This window comes from Pelodiscus sinensis, chromosome 17 (assembly GCF_049634645.1).
Source record: "Pelodiscus sinensis isolate JC-2024 chromosome 17, ASM4963464v1, whole genome shotgun sequence".
NCBI lineage: Eukaryota > Metazoa > Chordata > Testudines > Trionychidae > Pelodiscus > Pelodiscus sinensis.
Window position 1 is genome coordinate 13,229,381 of NC_134727.1, and position 25,749 is coordinate 13,255,129.

Genomic DNA, 25,749 nt, shown 5'->3' on the forward strand with positions numbered 1-25,749 from the left:
CAAGGTAGAATGGAAACACAAAGCTTTGTTCATTTTTGGGCTCAGCCCTGCTACGACTGAGGGCAGAAATACCTTGTGAACTATTCCTCAATCTGCTATGACCGGTGGTGTGTATACCTTTAAGACAATTCCTCTTGCTGGATATACCTGAAAGGGGGAGCAGGCATATTGGTTCCCACATGCTTTCTACTCCATAGCACCCCTATCCTCTGCTCCAGACCACAGTCCCCTCCTGCCCTAGTTCATTATCCAACCTCAGATCAAAGGTCCATCTAGCCCAGTAGCCTGTCTGCCGACAGCGGCCAAGCCAAGGGACCCTGGAGGGGATGGACCGAAGACATTGACCAAGCCATTTGTCTCGTGCCATCCCTCTCCAGCCTTCCACAAACTTTGGACAGGGATACCACTCCTACCCCCTGGCTAATAGCACTCCATGGACCCAACCTCCATGAATTGATCTCACTTCTCTTTAAACTCTGTTCTAGTTCTAGCCTTCACAGCCTCCTGCAGCAAGGAGTTCCACACGTTGACTCTTTGCTTTGTGAAGAACAACTTTCTGTTATTAGTTTGAAGCCTGCTACCCATTCCTTTCCTTTGGTGTCCTCTAGTCCTTCTATTATGGGAACTAATGAAGAACTTTTCTGTATGCACCCTCTCCACCCCACTCGTGCTTTTATGGACCTCTATCATATCCCCCCCTCCGTCTCCTCTTTTGTAAGCTGAAAAGTCCCAGTCTCTTTAGCCTCTCTTCATATGGGACCTGTTCCAAACCCCTCATCATTGTAGTTGCCCTCCCCTCTCCCACCCTCTCTCTTCCCCTCTCCCACCTCCTTTTCCCAGTCTCCCCCAGTTGTGTTCAATAAAGAGAGATTCTATTTTTGAACACAATTGTCCTTTATTTTGTACATCAGGAAGGGGGGCTAGGGAGGGGTAAGTGGAAGGAGGTGAGGGAGGAATGGGGTATGAGCCCCCGATGGAGAGGACTGGGCTGGCTCTGCGGGCTTCTGGGGGTGGAAGCTCTCCTGCAGCCCCCCGATTGCCCCCTCTCCCCAGATGGCAGCCTGCGGCAAGTGCAGCCGGTCTTATGGCCGATTGCTTTGATGTGCCCATTGTGGGTACTCCGGGCACTCCAAGCCAGGACTGCTTTGCAAACGGAGCACCCCTGAGAACTGTCTGTCCAGGGTGGGGGTCGGGTCCCTTTAAGCACAACCCTCGGCTAGCCTGAGACAGCAGCTCCATGCTCTAAGTCATCATCTGATGCCCTGCTGGCACTGCTTCCGGCCATCCTTAACCCCAGTTCAGGGTCCACTTAAAGTGGACATGCTAGTTCGAATTAACAAAACGCTAATTCGAACTAGTTTTTTAGTCTGGATCCGTTAGTTCGAATTAGCTTAGTTCGAATTAGCGCTGTAGTGTAGACATAACCTCTGTGTGTATGTGTGCCTCAGTTTCCCTGTAGAATAGTAATAGTGATGTAGCTGTGTTAATCTGGTCTCATCACCTAATAAAGCATCTTTTTAGTCTTTAAAGTGCTGCATAGTCCTGTCTTTTGTTTCAGTTTCTCTGGGGATTGCACTAGTGTATGGCTGGGGATGGGAATGTTGGGTGTGGCTCTCACTCAGGGGAAGGCTGCTCAAAACTGCCCCATCTTAGCATGCACACAACAATAACTCATGGGCTACGTCTACACTGGCCCCTTCTTCGGAATAGCCATGCTAATTTAGAACTTTGGAATAGGGATTTGCGCGGGGGATTTAAATATCCCCCGCGGGATTTAAATAAACATGGCTGCCGCTTTTTTTCCGGCTTGGGGAAAAGCCGGAAAAGAGTGTCCAGACTGGCGCGATCCTCCGGAATAAAGTCCTATCCCGGTGGATTTCTTATTCCTACTTTAAAGGAGCCATTTGCTGGCTGTGAAACACATCTGACTGAGGATGAGATTGCAGTGCCCAGTGACTCCCTGACATGCTCTGAAAGGGGGAAATGGTAGATGTGGTACATCTAGACGTTAGTAAAATATTTGTTACAATTACACATGACCTTATCAATAAATATCTAGACATTATCTAGATGGGGCTACTATGAAGCATCTGCACAATCATTCTCAGGGTATGTCTACGCTACCACCCTAGTTCAAACTAGGGTGGTAATGTAGGCAACCAGAGTTGCAAATGAAGCCCGGGATTTGAATTTCCCAGGCTTCATTTGCATAAAGCCGGGCGCCGCCATTTTTAAATGTCCGCTAGTGCGGATTCTGTGCCACGCGGCTACACGCGGCACGGACTAGGTTGTTTGGACTTGGCTTCCTATTCCAAACTACCATTACTCCTCATGAAACGGAGTCCGCACTAGCGGACATTTAAAAATGGCGGCACCCGGCTTTATGCAAATGAAGCCTGGGAAATTCAAATCCCGGGCTTCATTTGCAACTCCAGTTGCCTACATTTCCACCCTAGTTCGAACTAGGGTGGTAGTGTAGACATACCCTCAGGGTATGTCTACACTAGAAAGTTAGTTCGAACTAATGGACGTTAGTTCAAACTAACTTTCCTAGGCGCTACACTAGCGCTCCGTTAGTTCGAACTTAATTCGAACTAACGGAGCGCTTAGTTCGAACTAGGTAAACCTCATTTTACGAGGACTAAAGCCTAGTTCGAACTAGCTAGTTCGAACTAAGGGCTGTGTAGCCCTTTAGTTCGAACTAGTGGGAGGCTAAGGCTTCCCAGGTTTCCCTGGTGGCCACTCTGGCCAACGCCAGGGAAACTCTATTGCCCCCCTCCCGGCCCCGGAGCCCTTAAAGGGCCACGGGCTGGCTACTCACTTTGTGCCAGTTGCAAGGCTGCAAGCACCCGTGCCTGCACAGCCTGCACCTGCCACAGGATGAGCCAGCCATCCGAGGGTTCCCAGCCCTCCACTGCTCCCCACGACCAGCCTGGCAGCTCCCGGGAGCTTGCCCGGGACCGCAAGAGGCGGGCGCCCGCATGGTCAAGTGCGGAGATCGTGGACCTCATCAAGGTTTGGGGGGAAGCCTCCAATGTCCACGATCTCCGCACTAGCCACCGGAACGCGGCCGTCTACGGACGCATGGCTGCCAGTCTGGCCGCCAGGGGCCACCAGCGCAGCCGGGAGCAGGTGCGCTGCAAAATAAAGGACTTGCGGCAGTCCTACTCCCGGGCCTGCCTGCCAGGGGCTGACCCGGAGGCCTGCCCCCACTTCCACGCCCTGGACCGCATCCTGGGGCCTCATGCCGTCCCTGCCCCCCGGGACGTGATTGACCCCGGGGCAGAGGGACCGCTCCTGGACACCGAGGAGGAGGAAGAGGGCTCTGAGAGCCAGGAGCCTGCCGCCAGCCTTCCCAGGACCCGGGACCCCCGAGGCACCCCACAGAGCTGCTCGCCTGCATCGTCAGAGGCCGGGGAGGCGTCCACCTGTGAGTACCCTCGTGTTCCCCTTATGTGTACGGGGGGCTGGGGCGAGAGGGAGCCCCGGGACCGTGCGCCTGGGCCTTGCCCACCACGGAGCAGCAGCTGGGGATCCTGCAGGGGCCCTGGCCTTGCAGAGGGGAGCTGGGTTTCACACACCTGGGCCCCTGGGGTAATTGACCGCTGGTCTTCTTGCACCACAGCTGCAGCACCGGGGCCTGCAGGGCGCACCACACCGCCTGCAGCAGGCGCCCGCGCCCGGGCAAGCAGGACAGCCAGGAACCAGGAGGACTACCAGAGGCGGCATCTCCGGTTCCTGGACCGACAGCTCCGTCTCCAGGACCACTGGGTCCAGGAGGACCTCAGGCTGCGCCGGAGGAGTCTGGAGGCCCTGGAGGAGCAGGGCCGTGCCCTGCGAGGCCACCTCCAGAGCCGCTGGACCGCTTTCCATTTCCTCCTCCCCCTGCTCCCCCTCTTTCTCCCCCTCTTGCTCCCCCTGCTCCCCCTCTTTCTCCCCCTCTTGCTCCCCCTGCTCCCCCTGCTCCTCCTGCTTCCGCTCCTGCTTCCGCTCCTGCTTCCTCCACACCCCCTGTCCTCTCTGCCCCCCCCTCCATAACCATTCCCCACCGACGCCCCCGGACCCGCAGTGTGGCGAGACGGGAGAGGCAGCCAGACTCCCACCCCTGAGCTTTCCTTTCCCTTCCCCCCTTCCCTCCCCTCCCCTTCCAGCTCCCTCATCCCAGGTTTCCCCCTCCCTTCTCCCACCTTCATTCCTCCCTCCCCCACCCCAGTTCTCTGAAATAAACAGACGTTTTTGTTTGAAAAACAGGTGTCTTTATTTGACAGTAGGTAGGGAGGGGAAAGGGGAAGGGGGGGTAGGGTGGAAGAAGGCCCCGGTGGGGCATGCAGGGAGAGGTCAGTTCTCCTCCTCCTCCACCTGGAAGCTCTCCCGCAGGGCTTCCCGGATCCGGATGGCCCCCCGCTGGGCTTCCCGGACAGCGGCGGTGCGGGGCTGACCGTAGTGTCCAGCCATGCGGTCAGCCTCAGCCATCCAGGCTGGCAGGAAAGCCTCCCCCTTCCGCTCACACAAATTGTGGAGCACACAACATGCCGCCACCACGGGAGGGATGTTGTGCTCGGCCAGGTCCAGACGGGTGAGGAGGCATCGAAAGCGGGCTTTCAGTCGCCCGAAGGCCCCCTCCACCACGATGCGGGCCCTGCTCAGCCTGTTATTGAAGGCCTGGTGGGAGGGATTGAGGTGCCCCGTGTAGGGCTTCATGAGCCACGGCTGCAGTGGGTAGGCGGCATCCCCCACCAGGCAGACGGGCATGTCCACGTCCCCGACCCTGATGTGGCGGTCGGGGAAGAAGGTCCCGTCCTACAGCCGCTGGCACACGGAGGAGTTGCGGTACACCCGTGCGTCGTGTGCTTTGCCGGACCAGCCCACATTTATGTCCGTGAACTGTCCCCGGTGGTCACACACGGCCTGCAGGATGACGGAGAAGTACCCCTTGCAGTTCACGTAACGGGACGCCTGGTGTTCCGGGGCATGGATGGGGATGTGCGTCCCGTCGATGGCCCCCCCACAGTTCGGGAAGCCGAGGGCGCCGAATCCCCGGATGACGGCGTCTGGGTCGGTGAGGCGGACCACCCTGCGGAGCAGCACCCGGTTGATGGCCTTGACCACCTGCGGAGAGAGACACAGCAAAGCGTCAATCAGTGGGGCGCCCGGGTGGCTGGGAGCGTGCGTGTCCTGGCAGTGCCCCGCGCCCCACTCCCAGAAGCAACCCCCCTGGCGGTGTGTAGTACGGCCGGGACAGCCCGACCCCTCCGGTGCGGGGCGCCTTCGCCTCCTCCTGCCACCCCCTTTGTCCCTGGGGCGGCCCATCCCCTCCTCGCAGCCCCCCTCCCCCCCGGCTCGGTGGCCGACGAGCGCCGTACCTGCATGAGCACTGCTCCGACAGTGGATCTGCCCACGCCGAACTGGTTCCCGACGGATCGGTAGCTGTCCGGCGTGGAGAGCTTCCAGAGGGCGATGGCCACCCGCTTCTGGAGGGGGATGGCGGGCCTCATGCGAGTGTCCCTTCTTTGCAGGGCAGGGGCGAGCCACTCGCAGAGCTCCAGGAAGGTGTCCCTCCTCATCCTAAAGTTCTGGGTCCACTGTCGGTCCTCCCAGCACTCCAGGACGATGCGGTCCCACCAGTCGCTGCTGGTGTCCAGACGCCAGATGCGGCGGGGCACGCCGGTGCCGGGGCGCCGCCGCGGCTCCTCCATGGCCCCCAGGGCAGCCAGGCGGAGAGGCAGGGGGCTGACGTTCCCCAGGTGGTGCCAGGCAGCCTCGAGCCATTGGTGGCAGGCTTGTAGCAGCAAGTCCAGAACGTGCACCAGAAGGTGCAGGGCGAGCCGTGGCTCCATGTTGCCACCTGCGGCGGCCCCCCCCCCCGAAGGGAAGCACCGACACAGACGGGCACAGAGACCGATGCTTTGCTGTCCCTCGGCGAGGTTGGCAAGCAAGCAGGAAAAGCTGAGAACCGGCTGTCCAGGGGGGTCCCTTTAAGCACGAGCCTCAGATAGCCTCAGACAGCAGCCACACAAAGCAACTGCTGACCTGATGCCCTGCCAGAACCGGTTTCAGCTGCCCTTAAATGCCCCCCTGTGTCCAATCAGTGTGGACGCGCTAGTTCGAACTAGCAAAACGCTAGTTCGAACTAGTTTTTAGTTCTAGATGCGTTAGTTCGAACTAGCTTAGTTCGAATTAACTAATTCGAACTAAGTTAGTTCGAACTAGCGCTGTAGTGTAGACGTACCCTCAGAGAGTAGTTATTAATGGTTCACAGTCACGTTGGAAGAAGTTCTGCAGAGGTCAGTTTTGGGACTGGTTTTGTTCAATAGCTTCATCAACAATTTACATAATGGCATTGAGAGTCTACTTATAAAATTTGCAGATGATCCCAAGCTGGGAGGGGCTGCAAGTGCTTTGGAGGATAGGGTCATAATTCAAAATGATCTCAACAAACTAGAGAAATAGTCTGAGGAAAATAGGCTGAAGATTAATAAGGACAAAATGCAAAGTACTCCACTTAGGAAGGAACAATCAGTTTCACACATACTGAATGGGAAGTGACTGTCTAGGGAAGGAGTACTGCAGAAAGAGATCTAGGGGTCATAATGGACCACAAGCTAAATATAAGTCAACAGTGTCACACTGTTGCAAATAAGGCAACATGATTCTAGGGTGCATTAACTGGAGTGTTGTGAGCAAGACATGAGAAGTCATTCTTCTGCTCCACTCTGCACTGATTAGGCCTCAATTGGTGTATTGTGCCCAGTTCTGGGCATCACATATTTCAAGAAAGATATGGAGAAATTGGAGAGAAGAACAACAAAAATTAGGAAAAACTTCCTGCCTGTAATTGTGGTTAAACACTGACGTAAATTGCTTAGGGAGGTGGTGGAATCTCCATCACTGAAGATATCTAAGAGCAAGTTAGATAAACATCTATAAGGAGGATGATCTACATGGTGCTTGGTTCTGTCGTGAGGTTAGGGGACCTGACTTAATGACCTCTTGAAGTCCCTTTCAATTCTATTATTCTATGATTCTGTGTTTCTATTGCAGCACTAAAATAATTTGCCACTTTAATTATGGAAATATGTGTACTTGCACTGGATTTGTGGACTGTATACAATTCATGTTTGTTCATTATAATGTATTCACCAAACGTGACTTATTTGGCCAATGTTCTGCTTTATATAGCTCCTCCAGTAAAATAAGGGAATCCCAAATTATTTCAGTAACAGAAATATTCAGGATTCAGTCATCAGCCACAGAAGTTCACCGATATCTGGAATGAGAGCAATGAAAGGAAATAAAGAGAGCAATACTATACAACAATTTAGAATGAAAAGTGGGTAATATTGTTAGTATCCATGGGAGCAATTTAAACTGGCAGCATTTATTTACCCAATTTGGATTTGTACAGAGAAAATTCCATGGAATCTGAAGTATTGAGTCATGATCTTGGTTTCATGGCTCTTCTATCCACAGTGAATTAACTCATTGAGTTCTCTGGCAATATCAAATGAAACTGGAGTTGAGGGGGGGGGGTCAACATCTCTGAAAATAGGCAGCCCATTTGCAGGAAGTGTCTAATCATGGATTTAGGTGCCTAACTCCAAGCATTCACTCTTGAAAATTCTGGCTTTCATTTTGTTTTAAGTATTGTATTTAAAAATACTACATAGTGAAAGCTATTCAAATATATACACTTAGTGTGCCTTGATTTTTACTTATGGCATCCACTGTATTTCTGTTACTTAGAAAAGAGATGCTCACAAATACTGTGGTAAATGTAACTCATGAAAGTGATGTGTCACAGGCCACCTCTTCTGTGTAAATTGGCATAGTTCTATGAAAGTCAATAAAGCCACATTAAATTTAGACGGCCAAGAGCCAGGTCCTAAGACTTAGGTGACACATATCTTTATCCAAAGAAACAGTCACAATCATATTTAGGAGAAAATGAGCAAGTGAACCAGAAGAACTACCTAGAATTCATCTGTTTAATTCACAGGTGATGATTTAGTTCAGTTATATATGGTTCTGTGCTGCTTTACTTTGACTTTCATGTTTAATAAATTCAGAAGCAAAATTTACTCAAGTTTCACATCTATATTTGTCCAGTTTGTCAAATCAAGTTTCACATCCACCAAGTTTTATACCTATATTTACTTGTGTGATTTTGAAATATCCATGGTGATTGATAGAGCAGCAGTATGCTATTGATGACCTACTGATGGGGTGGGGCAAAAGGGGCAATTGCCACAGAGCTTGATGATTTAAAAGGGCCCAGGTTCCCAGAAGCTCCAGACCCTTTCAATCACTGCCAGAGGATGGTGTGGATCATTCCAGGCAGCACTGAGGGTTGGGAGGGTTGTGAACTGCTGTCAGGTTGGTACTGAGAGCAGGCTGCCCCAGCTCCACCCCTTTCATGAGGCCCCACTCCTTTTGGGAGTGCAGAGTTGCCTCTCTCACCTACCTTGTTCAAGCAATGAGGCAGTCGGTTCCCCTGAATTTTGGGTCAGTCCTCCATGTATCCATCCTTACATCCATGAAACTGGGGCTCCTTTTCCTGAATTCCAAGTTGTCAACGCTGTTCCCCACTCTGGAACTCTGAGTGCAGAAGGTGGGGGTCCACACAAGACCCTAAAATACCTTGCCTCTATTGGTTTATGCATAAAAGCTTCCCAAAGTCACAGATTCCTTGGCCTTGGGTGGTAGCTGTCACCACCAAGTAAACCAAAAACCCTTTTCTTCATGAACCCAGGAAGAAAGTATTAGGATATGTAAGAATTAATAGGGGTCCAGGAAGGCAATACAACAGTGGTAGGGGTCTGGCCAGAGCAGGCATTGTTCTTTGAACATGTTTTTTTCCCTTTGTCCTTGCAGCCTGGAAAGATAGATAAAGGGTCTGGCTAGAGCAGGTATTCTCCATTTTAATGTATAGAAATGCTCTTTCCCTTTGTTCTTGCAGTCTAGAAAGAACACTTGCTCTGTAAAAATTCTTTCAGGATCACATCCTTTGTAATCTCTGTAATCTGCTGAATCAGAAAGCATGTAATGTAGAAAAGTGCTGATCTAACTAAAAATCTTGTGCACAGTAAACAGAGGCAGGTATAATAGTATTAATTACCTGCCTATTAATATTCATTGTATATGAGTTAACATTTCTAAAAAATATTTAAGGGAAATATTGATAGATATGTGAATTAATACACTAAAATGGTTAAAAAAACTGTAACTGGTGCTGAATCATTGCTTACTTGGAACATTATGTTGGGGGTTTGAGGTGGAATGAGCATCCGCAATAAAGAGGTCCATTTTCTCCATCCGCTCCTGGGTATTCTGTTTCTTCTCTAACAGAAAGCACTTCGACTTCTTCTAGAAGGGTACCCCAACCTCTTTTAACACAAGAGAACTTTTAAAAAAAGAGAGAAATCAAACTCCAATCTCTGATAGCTGACCTCTCAATCTTAGGCATGCATACACAGACCTCCTACTATGTTCCAGGACAGAAGAATCAAATCATCGCCTTAAGGTGATTTTATTAACAAAACCAAAGGATATACTTGATAAAGCATACTTAGTTGCTAGTTGTTACAGAGCAACTGAGAAAAGGACAGCTTAAAACACAGAGAACTTGTATCTCTGGGATACAACTTAAAATACATTATACAAGGGGGTATATGAACTTGGCACAGAGAAGTGTAACCTAACAACAAAACAAAGAAAATAACCTGATCATGTCTAAATAGACATTTCATTCCCTATCTACTTACAGATTCATGGTTTAAGGTCCAGTCCATTACCAAGCCAAGTATTCCTTGTATACATGGTAGTTCTGCCTGGCTCACTTCATCTTGTTCTCCCAACTCCTGGCTTAAAACTCACACAAAGAAAAACAGCAGGCTTCCAATATCTTCCAATTCAAATTTCAACACCCTCTCCCATTGGCTCTCCTGGCTCCCTGCCAACACTCCCTAGCTACTTGATTTTAGCCCTTTAGTCTCTGAAAAAACTTAAAATACAAAAAATGGTCTTGCAGCACCTTAGGCTAGGTCTACACTACAGAATTCTTGCGCAAAAACTCACAGAGCGTCCGCACCTCAAGTGCATTTTTGTACAAGTAAAACAAAAGAGGGGTTTTTCTGGTGTAGGTATTCCTCCTTCTACAAGGAATAACTCCTTTTTGTGCAAGAGTTCTTGCACAAAAAGGTGAGCATGGATGGAGAACAGGTTTTTTTTGTGCAAAAAGAGGCAATCGAAAAAAGCACAGGTGCCCTGGTGGCCATTCTGTACATAGCAATCGGAGTTTCCTTTCGAGAGAGCATCCATGCAGTCTGGATGCTCTCTTTTGCAAAAGCGCAACACTTTTTCAATATGCCTTTGCAGTGTGGACGTGCTCTTGCGCAATACGTTTTTGCAGAAGAGCCCGTAGTGTAGACGTAGCCTTAGATACTAACAAAAATGTAAATGGTATCATGAGCTTTTGTGGGCACAACCCACTTCTTCAGATGAAAAAATTGGGTTGTGCCCAATGCCCATGAAAGCTCATGGTATCGTCTACAAGGTGCTGCAGGACCATTAATTGTTTTAAAAGTTTTTTTCAGTTACAGATAACACAGCTCTCCCTCTGATACCTTTAGTCATCAAATGCTGGCCAGCACTCCTCCTATCCATAACACAAGGATACATATCATTGGGAGTTTGAGATCACCACCACTTCTTCTCTCATAATCCTTCTGTGCTTGCTCTAGTCAAGTTTCAGGGCAATCCTTCCTTCTTTATTTTCTGTCCAGGCAAGTTTCTGCACAGGAAGATAATATTAAGCTTTAATTACTCTTGGCTAGGTTTGTAGTTGGTATAAAGTAACATCTCTCCATTGAAGTCAGTGGTGTTATTGAATTTATACCAGCTGAGGAGCTTGTTTATTAATTTTTTCTTGCTTTGTTAGTTATTATTGTAAAAGAACCAAGCCAACTATTGACAGAAATTTTACTATGTTCTTATTTTTTTCTGACGGAGGAGATTTGCAGTTTTTAAAATTTGTCTTTTACTTCAGCTGACATCTAGTTGTCTCTTGTATATGATTTTTAATTTAAGTAAAAAGAATATTATGATTGAAGAAAAGATATCTCTATTATAGTTCACTGAGCTCTAGGTCAGCATAGTTTCTCATTTATTTCATTTTGGTGTGTAATTTTTTACCATAGCTCTGTAGTAAATTTCTTACATTAAAAAGTTTTAATACAATTGAAAGCACATCAATAGGCAACATCCAATTTATGTGGCAATCCTGAACTGTAGTCATTGGCAATAGAGAAATAATAGAATAGAAGTTTTGACATGTTTTCTTTATTTTGTTTTTAGCAATTTCACACTAATCATATACAACTATTGCATGTTTTCAGTAAAATAAAATAGTAATGGGCGATGGCATTAGATCTGAATGACAACTCAAATCAAATCCAAGCCTCTGTCAGGCAAACAAAAGAAGCATATTCAAGGAAAATGTCAAGAAAAATTGCCTTTAGACAATCTCAAATATCTTGATCCTTCACAGATAGACCTGCACAGCCTCTGGTTAATTCTAAAGCATATGAGGGGGCATGACAGGAATGCATCATTTCTATAGGTGTGGTTCAAAATCTGATTTCAGAAAGCCAGAGTTCACTGAATATGTCTTTCTTATCTCGATAAGACATTAAAACCAGTTCCCTATTCTGTCTTCAGATTATTTTTAAGGTAAAATGATTCTGGCCTTTTGATGAAATATGTGCAAGAAACAACTGTGATGTGAGTACAGAATCCTTTCAGTATATTTTCAAAAGACCTAAAGCAGTTTATTAAATATGTTTATCAACATCAGTGAAGTAATTTTGTCTGTTTAGATGGCCTGTAGCTAGACAAAAATGAGCATGTAGAATCTTGCCATTTGGAGGCTTTTAGCTCTCTTGTTCTATATAACATTGTTTGTAATCAGATGTAACATGACAACAACATCTTGACAGGCTGATCATAACCTTCACTTGCAAAATTCATGCATCAAGACCGCAGACACATTCTTATTTAAACTATATTGTATTTATATACAGCAGGTGGATTTTGCTGCTAATCTGCTATAGAAAAACTGAAGAAATATTTAAGTTTTTATTGTTTTAATGCACAGCTTAGATATTTTCTATCTGAGAAAATTTAACTTTTCCCAGTCACACTAATTTATTTGGACAGTCATTCAGATTCACAAGACAATCGAAAAGAAGTTTCTATATATACTTCTGCTCCTTGGAGAATGTATGTCCAATTTTCTAGCTGCTAATCTGTTTCATAACCTCATGTTGGTGATAAGCAGGAGAGAGAGCCCCACCTCTGGGAAGGACTGTTCATATGAAGAGGTTATATCAGTGACTTTCATCCTGAGGTCCTATAACTCCATGCAACTTTTTGAAGATACCACGTGTCTCTTGAGTTGATCCATAAATATGGTTGGAACAATCAGAATATACCCATTATCTTCTCTGATGCACAAGCAATAGGGCTGAGTCAATGAACCAGAGCCATCAGGAATTGTTGTCCTCTCATTCTCCAGGCAAGTGGGCTAAAGAAGGGACAAAGAGGAGGAAACCTCATGTTTACCTGTATGAAGTAGTCAAGGAAACCTCAAAGGTTTCAAACTCCATGCAATTTTATTTCCTACACCTGGGCTTTTCTCGTGTAGACAAGAATGAGGACTTAAACAAAAGTTTTCAGATGTGGCCTGTATACCTATAAGCTAGAATGTCCTATACACAATCAGTCAAAATAAATTGAGAACATCAGTTTACATAATCTGAGAACCTGGTCCAAAGACTCCATTTGGACTTGCATTTTTGTTTTGTTTTGTTTTTCCAGATGACGATTAAAACTGCCAGCATTTGTTTTGTTTTGTTTTCCCTATCATTTATCTAGTCAGTCTATACATATTCTATCACATACAGTAATTATTTAAAAAATTAACCATGACACTGTCCTATTCAGTTAAGGCTTTGTATCATACCCAGCACCATATTAGTGAACCTAAATTTATTGCATCTAGTGCATGCTATTGCTTTATCGAATGAACATTGTGCAGACTTCATTATTTAAAAAATCTAAAATTCTATTTCAGAAACTTCTGATATTGCTTGTGTCCCTGGAAAAGCATTGTGCAGACACTTGCATCTAGTAGAATATTATTCATTTCTGAATACATAGAAACAGATCTCTGAATGAACAGCAATTTCTTATACAGTATTTAGTAAAAAGCAGTAACTAAAAACCAAAATAAGGTAAAGCATTCACTTTCATTATTGAATATTTTATCTTTATTATTGTAATAGAGTTACAGTGTGACATAAAATAAGGAGCTTTTGCTAAACTCTGTAAAGCAAATACATGCTTCTGCCATAAACAACCTCTATTAGATTTAGATTTTATTGCCACATTACTGCACTGATGTGCAATAAACATTCAATGTCATCTTTTTAAAATTATCCCAGGAGTAAACAGAAACTGTCCTCTATAAGAGTGTATCATTATTTTCAAGGAAGACTTACTATTATTACATGGTTTAGCAAAGCACTGTAAAAAAGCTACATAGCGAATACTTTGTATTTGATAAACTGTGCAATCAAATTTATACAGTATACTATTCACATAGACTAATAAACTAAGAGGTGATATTATGCAGTCATTGCATAGCAAAAAGCAGACTAATTAAGTAATATTCACATCTAATGTGCAAAATGCAGACCAAAAGGTATAGCTTGGAAGGTAAAACACCCTAACTGAACACACTAGATTAACGCCAAAATAACAAGATAAACAAGTACACAGAAGTTAAAGAGCCATATTTTATTTTTTTCTATACATATGTCTACACATGAACCAGAAGATGAAACATCCGCTTTAATAAACTCCAATCAAATTAGCTCATCAAATTTAGACAGGATTAAATGTTTGACAATGAAAAATAGTTTTTGGTTTTTTCTAAAGAAAACTCCAATGATTTGTTTTTATAGACTGTGAATTGTAACCTCTTGAATTATTGAGAAAGAGTTTAAAAAACATTGCCTAAAATGTAACTATGAAACTTGACTGTCTAATTAACTATTTTGCTGAAGGTTCATGTGGCATTGTTTTTAAATTAACTTAATATAATGTTTTGTGGATTCTGAAGTAATACTGGCAAAAATCCATCAATCTCTCAATTTCTCTGAAAAATCCTTATCTGAAATTTATACTTCTAAGAAGTTTTCAGTAGTAATGAAATTTACTAGAATTGTTTTAAAGGTAATACCATACCTGCAAAATGGACATCTTGTATTTAAAGCCCTTACATATTGTTCCTACAAATATATTGCTACAGTAAAAATGAAATGTAGTAAGTTTATCCAATAAAATCTATTTTCCTGTACATTCTTTTGTGTATGATTTTGTATTGAATGCTACATATATTACATCACTTATTGTAACAGTTATGTATCAGCAAATATAGCAGTAATATACAGACGATTTTTGTGTCTTAACAAGTATTTTACCAGTTTTTCCTACTAAATATACCCCATTTTTTAGTATTTATGCATGACCTGAGCAGACCAGTCATTTATCTAATAGTATACATTGGATGGCATTATCAAATTGCAAACGACTGTACACTTAGCCACTTTACAAATTTTCTCTTTCTTTCTTTCTTTCTTTCTTTCTTTCTTTCTTTCTTTCTTTCTTTCTTTCTTTCTTTCTTTCTTTCTTTCTTTCTTTCTTTCTTTCTTTCTTTCTTTCTTCCCTTTCCAGGACTACTGACTTTTTTAATGCAGGCTCTAAATATGTTTCCTTTACCATTTAACAACATATTAAGAGCTAAAATAGATGAACTCTACACAATATTTTAAGAACACAACTTTAAAAAAGTAAAAAAGTACAATCTCATGCTGCATATTTACATATATTATTTAAATACTATATTTTTCTTTTTGCTATCCATAAATTTTAATCTAAAGCTTTTTAATGTACTGTTTTATAAAAGAATACATTCAACATATCTAGAGCTTGCAAAACATTTTTTCTTTCTAAAACATATTATAAATAAAAGCTACCTGTAAAAGCATCCAGGTGTTGGTTTGATTACATGGGGGTAAAGGGCATTTGAATTCTATTCTTAATTGTGCAACTGATTTCATGTTTAGTCTAGTGACAAATTAATGCTTAGACCAAGACTGCCTGAAGACAGCAAATTAAAGCATTCATTGCCACTGAATCATAGGTGCTGTACAGTGATAAACTGCCCCAAAAGTATGCAGATTTTCCTGTCTTTAAGAACATCTAATATTATTAGACCAGTAACTGGAGATTGGGGAGGAGGAGAGAAAGAGCTGGAAATACAATGTATCTTATGGAATTTGACAAAATTCAAAGCTTTACAACCTTGAAAAAAACTACCACATAAACAGTGCTCTATAAATGGCAAGCACACTACAGAATGTGCTACACGAACATCGTATTTCCCCCAAAGTCATTTTGCATAAAATATTTCATGAAAATGTACAGTATCTTTGTTGGGACATTCAGTAATAAGCTATCTACAAATGATTTAGAATTTGTTTTCATTACTAAACTTTTCCTCTCCCTTCTTCAGAATCATGGTTCCCAGGTGTGTACATTGTTATGGCCTTAGTATACAGGATTACTTTTTTAAATATACTTTTTAAAATAAAGAAACCTTCATTTTCTTTAAGACAGAGGCAATGAAACAAATGGGAATTACTGTGCATCAAACAGAAAGCAATTCCCAGTGCAAAAGACTAAACAAAATTACATGAGTTAACAGGATTATTGATGTGGAGTTGGGGCTTTCAGCTGGGGTTCCCTGTTTAAGTAAGTTGCCCAGTAGACTAAATTAAAGATTCCAAAAAGCAGTGGAAAAGCTATTCTTGATAGTCGATCAATTTTGCTGACACTGTTAAAAGTTTTCTTGGGTTCTGCTGGTTTTGTTTCTGGTTTAACTTCTTTGGGCTCTATTGTTGCACTTTTAGCAATGGTAGCCAGTCCAGGGTCTCTGGCAATATTAGGGGTATAGCTTGTTGCTGCTGCTGTGTATGTGTTATTTTTCTTAATGAGAGGATCCTTCAGTTTCTTTGGCTGGGAAAAGAAAAACATAATTCTTATTTAGGCCCATCTTTTCAGTGGATAATATTGTTATAATATAATATAGTAAAAAGTGTTATTGCTTACAGGTTGAAATTATACATCAAACTGGACAAACTAGATGTTAAGTGTGCATGGAAATTTGCATAAAACACTGTATACAAGCACAAGGCGCAATCTTTAAATTTAAATTACTATTCCTGGAAATAAAGCAACTAATTAATTTCCCCAAAATATTAAGAATAAAAAATACATTTTAGAATAGGCTATTTTTTAGAGTGAAGCAAAGCAATATTTAGTAATATCTGCAATAACAATCCAAAAGTAGCAAACTAAACATAGTTCATTATCTTCTGAATCAAATGACTAGAACAAATAAATTGAATTTGAGAGATATCCAGAACATAAAATTATTTCCAAATTTGTCATTCAGATACCAAGACATATGTTGCATGATTTCTAATACAAATGATCATATATATCATTTTTATCTTCCTTATATTGAGGGTGCAACTACACTGCAGGGCTTAACTCGAAATAAGCTATGCAAATTGAGCTACATCAATTGTGTATCTCATTCTGAAATAGCTTATTTTGAAATAGAGAGCATCTACACAGCACTTATTTTGAAATAGCAGTCTCTTCCTTTGACTTCCCTTATTCCTCACACAAAGAATCATAGGCTATGTCTACACTGCAGAGAAAAGTCAGAAAAAGGTACGCAAATTGTGAACTGCAACTTGAATATATTTTTCTGCTTTTTTTCCAAAAGAGGCTTTTCTGAAATTTGGCCCTTCTACAAAGGGCCAAATTTTGGTAAAACCTCCTGTTTTGGAACATCCCTTATTGCTCTCACTGAGGCTATGTCTACAATAAACTGCTTCCAGAAAAAGCTACACAAATTGGCTACGTCTAGACTGGCATGATTTTCCGCAAATGCTTTTAATGGAAAAGTTTTCCGTTAAAAGCATTTGCGGAAAAGAGCGTTTAGATTGGCACAGACGCTTTTCCGCAAAACCAATCTAGATGCACTTTTGCGCAAAAAAGCCCCGATCACCATTTTCGCGATTGGGGATTTTTTGCGCAAAACAAATCTGAGCCGTCTACACTGGCCCTTTTGTGCAAAAGTTTTGCGCAAAAGGGACTTTTGCCTGATCAGGAGCAGCATAGTATTTCCACAAGAAGCACTGATTTCAGACAGTAGGAAGTCAGTGTTCTTGCGGAAATTCAAGTGGCCAGTGTAGACAACTGGCAAGTTTTTCCACAAAAGCAGCTGATTTTGCAGAAAAACTTGCCAGTTGCGAATTGTAATTTTTTTTTGTGTTGCTTTTTCTGATTCTTTTTTTGGAAGAGGGTTTTCAGAAGAAGCTAATCAGATTGGTCAGGCATGACTTGCCCTTGGTGACTCCATGTTGACTATTCCTGATTACTTTCCCCTCTTTCAAGTGCTTTGAAGTGGATTCCTTGAGGATCCCCTCCATGATTTTTCCAGGGATTGACATAAGACTTACTGGTATGTAGTTCCCTGGATTGTTCTTCTTCCCTTTTTTAAAGATGGGCACTACATTTACCTTTTTCCAGTCATCTGGGAGCTCTCCCAATCTCCACAAGTTTTCAAAGATAATGGCCAAAGGCTCTGCATTGACATTTGCCAACTCCCTTAGTACCCTAGGATGCATTAAATCTGGACCCATGGATTTGTGTATATCTAGCTTTTCTAAAAGTTCCTATTCTTTCTTCACGGAGGGATGCCCACCTCCATCCCATACTACATTGCCTGGTGCAGTAGTCTGGGAACTGACTTTGTCTGTGAAGACTGAGGCAAAAAACATAAAAATAAAAATTGAGTACTTCAGCTTTTCTCACATCATCTGTCACTGGGCTACCTCCCTCATCCAGTAAGGGCCCAACATCCTCTCTGATCACCCTCTTATTGCTAACATGACTGCAGAAACCTTTCTTGCTACCCTTTACATTCTTTGCTAGCTGCAATTCCAATTGCGCTTTCACCTTCCTGATTACTGCCCTACATTCTTGAGAAATATATTTATACTCCTCCATAGTCATCTTTGCAAGTTTCCACTTCTTATAAGCTTCCTTTTTTTGTGTTTAAGCTCACCCAGGATTTCCCTGGTAAGCCTACCTGGTTGCCTATTATATTTACTTTTCTTACTGCGCATCGGAAGGGTTTGGTCCTGTGCCTTCAATAAGGCTTCTTTAAAATACTGCCAGCTCTCCTGGATTCCTTTCCCCTTCATGTTAGCATCGCAGGGGATCCTGCCCATCAGTTCTGTGGGAGTCAAAGTCTGCTTTTCTGAAGTCCAGGGTGTGTATTTTGCTGCTCTCCTTTTTCCCTTTTGTCAGGATCCTGAAATCCACCAACACATGATCACTGCTGCCCAGGGTTACAGGAGTTGAAATAAGAAGTCCTTCAGCTTGACAGTATTTGGAAACTATTTCGAAATGATGCCTTTTGCTGATTACCACTGGGCTAGCTGAGTTGTAATGGTTGGTGTTTAAGAACATAAGAACATAAGACCCATATTGGGTTAGACCAACCGTCTATCCAGCCCAGTATCTTGTCTGCCGACAGTGGCCAATGCCAGATGCCCCAGAGTGGGAGAACACAATAGGTAATCCTCACGTGATCCCTCCCCTGTCACCCATCTCCAGAGAAATAGAGGCTAGAGACACCATTCCTGGCTAATAGACATAGAGGGGCCTAATCTCCATGCAGCTATATAGCTTTTTTTTTTTAACCCTGTTAAAGTCCTAGCCTTCACCACATCCTCAAAAAAGAAGTTCCACAAGTTGACTGTGCACTGTTTAATTCTGAACATGTACTGCTAGAAAACTGTATATCCCCAGGCCTTTTAAAAATATCTCACTGGAAAGTACAAACCATCCTAGAATGCTGCTAAATTAAACAGTGCTTATATCTCAATAGAAAGTGACTGAGTTATATTAGACATACTAGATCCTGGTCTTTGATCAGCCATTGTGCTAATTTGAACGTCTAAATTAGTCTTAAAGTCTTTTAAATGGCTTTAATATATCTGCCATATGGTAATCTCACCTGGCATAAAGCTGTAGGCAGTCCTACTTCCCACTATAGCCTTTGTAGATGAACAAGTTGGAAAATAAGTTTGGGTGGAAGGGAAAGGAAACATGAGGGAAGTACTATGGTGTTTCAGCTACCCCTGCTATGTCTCAGAAGGACTCTAAGCTATGTTTGACACTGAGGCCAAAATGTGATATTTTGCTCCTTGAACAGAAAAAGAAGGCATAGATGAAAAAGAACCTTTAACAGATTATTTTATTTATATAAACAAATATAATTCTGTATACATTTTTATTTATATTTTCTGTCCCCAACCTCCAAATAAGGGAAGAACAAGAAAAAAAAATAGAACCAGCGGAAAAAAGAAAGGGAGGCAAAGAGGAGAAAGTAGAGTGACTTCTCATTTTTCATCCAAGAGAAATTAATATTTCTAAAAAGTTAGACCAAATCCCTGTGTGAGGCCTCACTTCTTCAAAACTGTGGGGCAGCACGTATCCTTGAGGTTGAGGAAAAGCCTTCAAATCCGCTTCAGCATAAATGTTCCAGACTATTTCCACCTAATTCCTTTTCAAATTTGAATGAATGTTTATAGATTTCTACACTGGCCGCTTGAATTTCCGCAAAAGCACTGACTTCCTACTGTAAGAAATAAGTGGTTTTTGCGGAAATACTATGCTGCTCCTGTTTGGGCAAAAGTCCCTTTTGCGCAAAACTTTTGCGCAAAAGGGCCAGTGTAGACAGCTGAGATTTGTTTTGTGCAAAAAAGCCCCTATCGTGAAAATGGCGATCAGGGCTTTCTTGCGCAAAAGCGCGTCTAGATTAGCAACGGACGCTGTTCCGCAAAAAGTGCTTTTTTTTCCGAAAATTCTTTTAACGGAAAACTTTTCAGTTAAAAGCATTTCTGGAAAATCATGCCAGTCTAGACGTAGCCTTGATGTTGTCAACAGCTTTTGCTACTTGATCACATTTTAATCTAATTCATGATTATGTAGGGATAACTCACTATGGGCAAACCAGGTTCAAAGATAAATGCCGTCATTGCTGTTCATGAAGAAGCAGCAATGAAAAGTAGATGTTATAGAATGTGTGTGTGTGTCTGCAGATTCAGCCCTGTTTCATGTTTCACTGGTAATGTCAAAGGAATTTGATTCTTTGTTTTTACACACTGCTGTTGCTCTCATACGTTGATGTAAGGGATAAATGATGTTCAAAAATATGGGTGAGAGAGGGAGGAGCTAGTTTCTTCAGAATCATAAGAAGTCCCTGTTGTCTAATAACCATAACAAAGGCCTAAACCAGATTAATGAAGGCTACTGAGTGGCACTCGTTTTTCTCTATACTTGTCCTGCGGTTGCTTAACCAAAAATCAGCGGTGGAGCTTCCTGAGTAAAATCTGCATTGTCTTTCAGTATAGATTCTTTCATTTAGAGATTGCAAGCCTACAAAGCATGTTGTGAGTAGTAACTTCTCTGATAACATTCAAAAGGAAAATACCTCCATAGATGTCACAGTCACTTCTATCCCCCTTGTTTTTGTATAATTGTATACCACATAAATAGGTCTTTTTCTATACTTGGTTATGTGTGCCTGCCATCATCTACACACATTTTTCACTTTTGTTAATTTACGGTGCTGGGAGTGAAGAATTTTGAAGAAATAATAATGAAAAGGTTTTATTTTGTTCTCGATGTTTGTTGGTTTATAAGATAAAAGCCCCACAATTTGTTTCTGATTTCCACAGAAAAGGATGGTATATATATTTGCTAATATGTAACTTCCACTATTGTGGAATCTGATCAGAGATTCCCTTGAGGCTCTTCTCAGATGCAGATGAAGCCCATTCACAGAGTCATGATTTCTAGGCTTTTTCACTGAACTTATATTAAGAAATAAAGATTCACCTGGACAAGCTCCGATTATTCAAAACCCTGTAGTCTGTCTATTTAGCAACCATAGTATCCCACTCTTTGCACTGACTAATAGTCTCATAGGCTACGTCTACACTGGCCCCTTTTCTGGAAGGGGCATGTTAATTTCAGAGATCGCAATAGGGAAATCCGCGGGGATTTAAATATCCCCCGCGGCATTTAAATAAAAATGTCCGCCGCTTTTTTCCGGCTTTTAGAAAAGCCGGAAAAGAGCGTCTACACTGGCCCCGATCCTCCGGAAAAAGCGCCCTTTTCCGGAGGATCTTATTCCTTCAAAGTAGGAATAAGATCCTCCGGAAAAGGGAGCTTTTTCCGGAGGATCGGGGCCAGTGTAGACGCTCTTTTCCGGCTTTTCTAAAAGCCGGAAAAAAGCGGCGGACATTTTTATTTAAATGCCGTGGGGGATATTTAAATCCCCGCAGATTTCCCTATTGCGATCTCTGAAATTAACATGCCCCTTCCGGAAAAGGGGCCAATGTAGACGAGCCCATAGACTTTAAGGTCAGAAGGGACCATTATGATCATCTAGTCTGACCCCCTGCACAGTGCAGGCCACAGAATCTCACCCACCCCTCCCAGAATAATCCTCTCACCTATATCTCAGATATTGAAGCCTTCAAATACTTTGAAGACCCCGAGATGCAGAGAATCCTCTAGCTGTGAGCTGTACCCCATGCTACAGAGGAAAGCGAAAAACCTCCAGGGCCTCTGCCAATCTACCCTGGAGGAAAATTCCTTCCTCACCCCAAATATGGAGATCAGCTAAACCCTGAGCATGTGGGCAAGACTCATCAGCCAGACACCCAGAAAGTTCTCTATAGTTACTCCCTGTTGAACATACTGTACAGTTTAAGATATCCATGGTATTAGACCTAGATATTTCTGATTTCCATAGAAATCAGATTTCCATAGAAATACCTCTCTTATCCTTCAGAGATATGCTCTACCATGAAAGCTACCTTTTAGTGGCACAATTAAATAATTATTCATTGTGTCAGACAGAGCTCTCCAAAGGGCTGGATTTAGATTATGATATTCATTCCACGAGAAATGAGAATGACCATCACCATGTTCAGAACTTAATGGAAAGCTCATTTACTTAACTTAGTTTTCTCTCATCGATTTCTTCCTACTCCCAGACTTGCAAATAGGTCCCGATCCATAGCTTTTGAAAATCAAGAGACAGATATTAACTGCTTTTAGTGCACTTTGGATCGGGCTCACAGACACTACACATATCCCCTGTATGTCTGTCTGTCTGAGACACACACACACCAGCTATGTCTACACAGCAGCATTATTTTGAAATAACATAAGTTATTCCAAAATAATGTAGTGCGCTTCTAAACAGCAAGCTTGTTATTTCAAAATACAGTAAACTTCCGATAATCTGGCACCTTTAGGACCCAGGGGGTGCCGGACTATCAGATATGCTGGGCTATGAGGGGTCTGGAGTGGGGTGGGAGGGGTTGCCACCCCAGAGCCCTCATAACCCCCCCTTATGATAGTCCGGCTCTGCCCCAGGCATTCCTGGAATCAGCCGCTGATCTGTTTCAGCAGCGGCTGAATCGGGGACCTCTGGGGCAGAGCAGCTGGGGTCCTGCCGGGTTGGTCCCGCAGCGCCGTCCTTTGGTCCAAGGGGCAGCGCTACGTGACCAACCTGGCAGCACTCCAGCTGCTCTGCTCCCTGCTTCCCCGATTCAGCTGCTGGTCAGTTTCAGCAGCAGATGAATGGGGGAAGCCTGTCCAGCTGCCCCAGCACTTACGGGTTCCTGATGGTGCCGGACCATTAGGAGTCCCGGAGCATTGGATGCCGGACTAATGGAGTTCTACTGTAAATTCAAAATAAAGGGCTTCTTACTCTGACTCCTGTAACCCTCATTGTATCGGAAGAATGCTCTATTTTGAAATAACTGCTATATAGACATCACCAAATATCGAAATAAGCTATTTTGACTTAAGCTACACAATTAGCATAGCTTAAATTCCATATCTTATTTTGAGCTTAGTCCTGCTGTGTAGATGTGCACACACTCATGTGCATGTGTGCACACACACACAAACACACACACACAAAGTAGACAATCTAATCCTACTATAGAAAAAGAAAGGGTAGATTGGTAGAGGCCCTGGAGGTTTTTCACCTTCCTCTGTAGAATGGGGCACAGATCACAGCTGGAGGATTCTTTGCATCTTGGGGTCTTTAAACTATTTGAAGGCTTCAATATCTGAGGTATAGGTGAGAGGATTATTCCAGAAGTGGGTGGATGAGATCCTGTGGCCTGGGTTGTGCAGGGGGTCAGACTAGATGATCATAATGATACCTTCTGCACTTAAAGTCTATGAGTCTATGAGTCTATGAAAGAAAAAATAAAGAGAGACAGTTAAATAACTGGGAGGTGCTACACTGATGGGAACCATATAAAGACATGAAAGGAAGCAGGAGAGGAGTCTTGGTCTCAGTGTTAAGAGTGCCACAGTGTTAGCTTGAGTCAACTTGTATTTTTCATATTTGAGGCATGGGACAGGGATTGTGTCTTCCTCTTTTTGTCACACAGTGCTGCACATCCGAATGATGCTTTAAAAATGATAACGCTGATAATATGCAAATTATGAGGGGTTCCAACATACAGTTTTACCAGAAAATACTGAACAGAAATGTGCAATATATCCAGTAGATTATCTAAATCATTTTGATAAACAGACTTAATCAAGCACAAATATTATTAATAGATATAAATGTTCATATAATAAAATCTATTAAAGCTGTTACCTTTTCAGGAACAACACTTTTGCCATCCCATGCATAACCTCTCTTTGTGAAGTAGTTCACTGTTGCAAATTCAATGAGTGCTGAAAACACAAATGCATAGCACACTGCTATGAACCAATCCATAGCAGTGGCATAGGCCACCTTTGGAAGGGAATTTCTTGCACTGATGCTCAAAGTGGTCATTGTGAGGACAGTTGTAACACCTGTGAAGCAAGAACATCAGCATTTTTATCTCAGTTATTATATTTTTTATTTATCAACATGGATTCACAAATGAAACACAAATTTTGTTAATAGAAATATGTTTTCCAACCAAAGAATATTAAATTTCAAGTTACAATAATAATCTTCTGTCTTGATCATTTAACATGTGGAAGTGAGGTTTGTGCATTAGGAGACATCGTTGCTGCAACAGACGAGGAGTGCGTTGGGCAGGGGTGGACAAAAGGGCCTCCGTGGGCTGGTTCCAGCCCACCAAGTGGGTTGATCCAGCTGGTGGAGGCCCTGCCACTCCTCTGCCCCCAGGCTAATCAGGGCCTAGGGTCCGGGGAGCATTCGACACTTAGAGTCAACCCCGGAGGTTGATTCTAAGCCCTGTGCAACCAAGGGCAGGGCAGGGAGCGAGAGACTTCATACTCCCCCTGCCTCCCGGCCAATCAGGGGCATTCAAAGTCTCCTCCTGCCCTGCTCCCATCCTGCAGGGAGCATGCAACACTCTGATTGGCCTGGGGGAGAGGGGAGGAGAAGCGCGCAAAGTCTCCTCCCGCCCTGCAAGAGGAACGATGCTTAGAAGAGCGGTGTGGTCCTTGCAGGATAAAGGCAGGGTGGGAAGAGACTTTGCGTGCTCTCCCCCACCCCCAAGCCCTGATTGGCTGGGTGGCGGAGGGAAGTTTGTGAAGTCTCCTCCCACCGACAGAGGCACAGGCACCTAGAGGGAACTGCCACTTGTTCAGAACAGCTGGTGGGGGATGTTGGGGGCAAACACTTCACATGCTCACCCACTCCCAGACCAATCAGGATATGTGGGCGGGGAAGAATGAAGGGCCTGAGGCCTCACCCCTTCTGAAGCCGCACCCCTTCTGGGGTGGCCCGGGGCCACTTCAAAAATTTCTGAAGTGGCCCCTGGTCAAAAATTATTGCCCACTTCTGGTGTTGGGTAAGTGGCATTGTTTGCATTGACCACAATCAAGTAAAAGAGACTAGGAGTCCTGTGGCACCTTATAGACTAACAGATTTATTGGAGCATAAGTTTTTGTGGGCAAAGGCCCACTTCGTCAGATGCATCTCTTTATGCTCCAATAAATATGTTAATCTATAAGGTGCCACAGGACTCCTCGTCACTTTTGCAGAATCAGACAAACATGGCTACTCCCCTGATACTTGACACAGTCAAGTAGTTGTCAGTTTTATTATCTGGCCTTTTCAGATATCTGTGTATTTTCACTAGTGCTCAGTAAAGTGGTTATAAACTGTAGCGGTGTTTTAGTACATGACATTGTCTGCAGTTGTCAAGATAACTTGCAAATTTGTGATTTGATATAAATGTCCAGCTTGAACTGGGACAACTTAGAAATCAAGCAGATAACAGTGGAAAGATAATGTGACTTTGTATGTAAGAGGGACAAATGTGTTTTTTCAGTGTTACTGATAATACTGATAATCTTTTGCTGAACCATCTAACATGAGATATATGTGCTTCTTTTAGGCAGGAGTTTGGACACTATATCTCAGAATATATACAGTATATACAAGAAGTCCATGTAGTCATGCATCCTGTCTGTGATGGTAGACAGTTCAGCAATGCTTCAGATGAAGACAAAATTAAAACATGAGGCACCCACCCA

At 43.4% G+C, this 25,749-nt stretch overlaps 1 protein-coding gene across 2 annotated transcripts in view; it reads right to left on the reverse strand.

Moving 5' to 3' along the window:
* Window positions 1-9,470: 9,470 nt before the first annotated feature.
* GABRA1 (gamma-aminobutyric acid type A receptor subunit alpha1) overlaps window positions 9,471-25,749 on the reverse strand; it is a 79,087-nt gene continuing 62,808 nt past the window's right edge. Inside the window, exons 9-12 of one of the 2 annotated variants that reach the window (XR_012896302.1) lie at window positions 23,906-24,108; window positions 15,096-16,137; window positions 12,350-12,580; window positions 9,471-10,789 (exon numbers count right to left, since the gene is read on the reverse strand). Coding sequence is in view for 1 of the 2 variants with exons in the window: in XM_006111191.4 (XP_006111253.1) it covers window positions 15,829-16,137; window positions 23,906-24,108 (512 nt within the window). In the remaining variant the exon portion in view is untranslated. Of the gene's footprint in view, window positions 10,790-12,349; window positions 12,581-13,160; window positions 16,138-23,905; window positions 24,109-25,749 lie in introns of those variants that run through there. The other variant, XM_006111191.4, reaches the window with a different exon arrangement.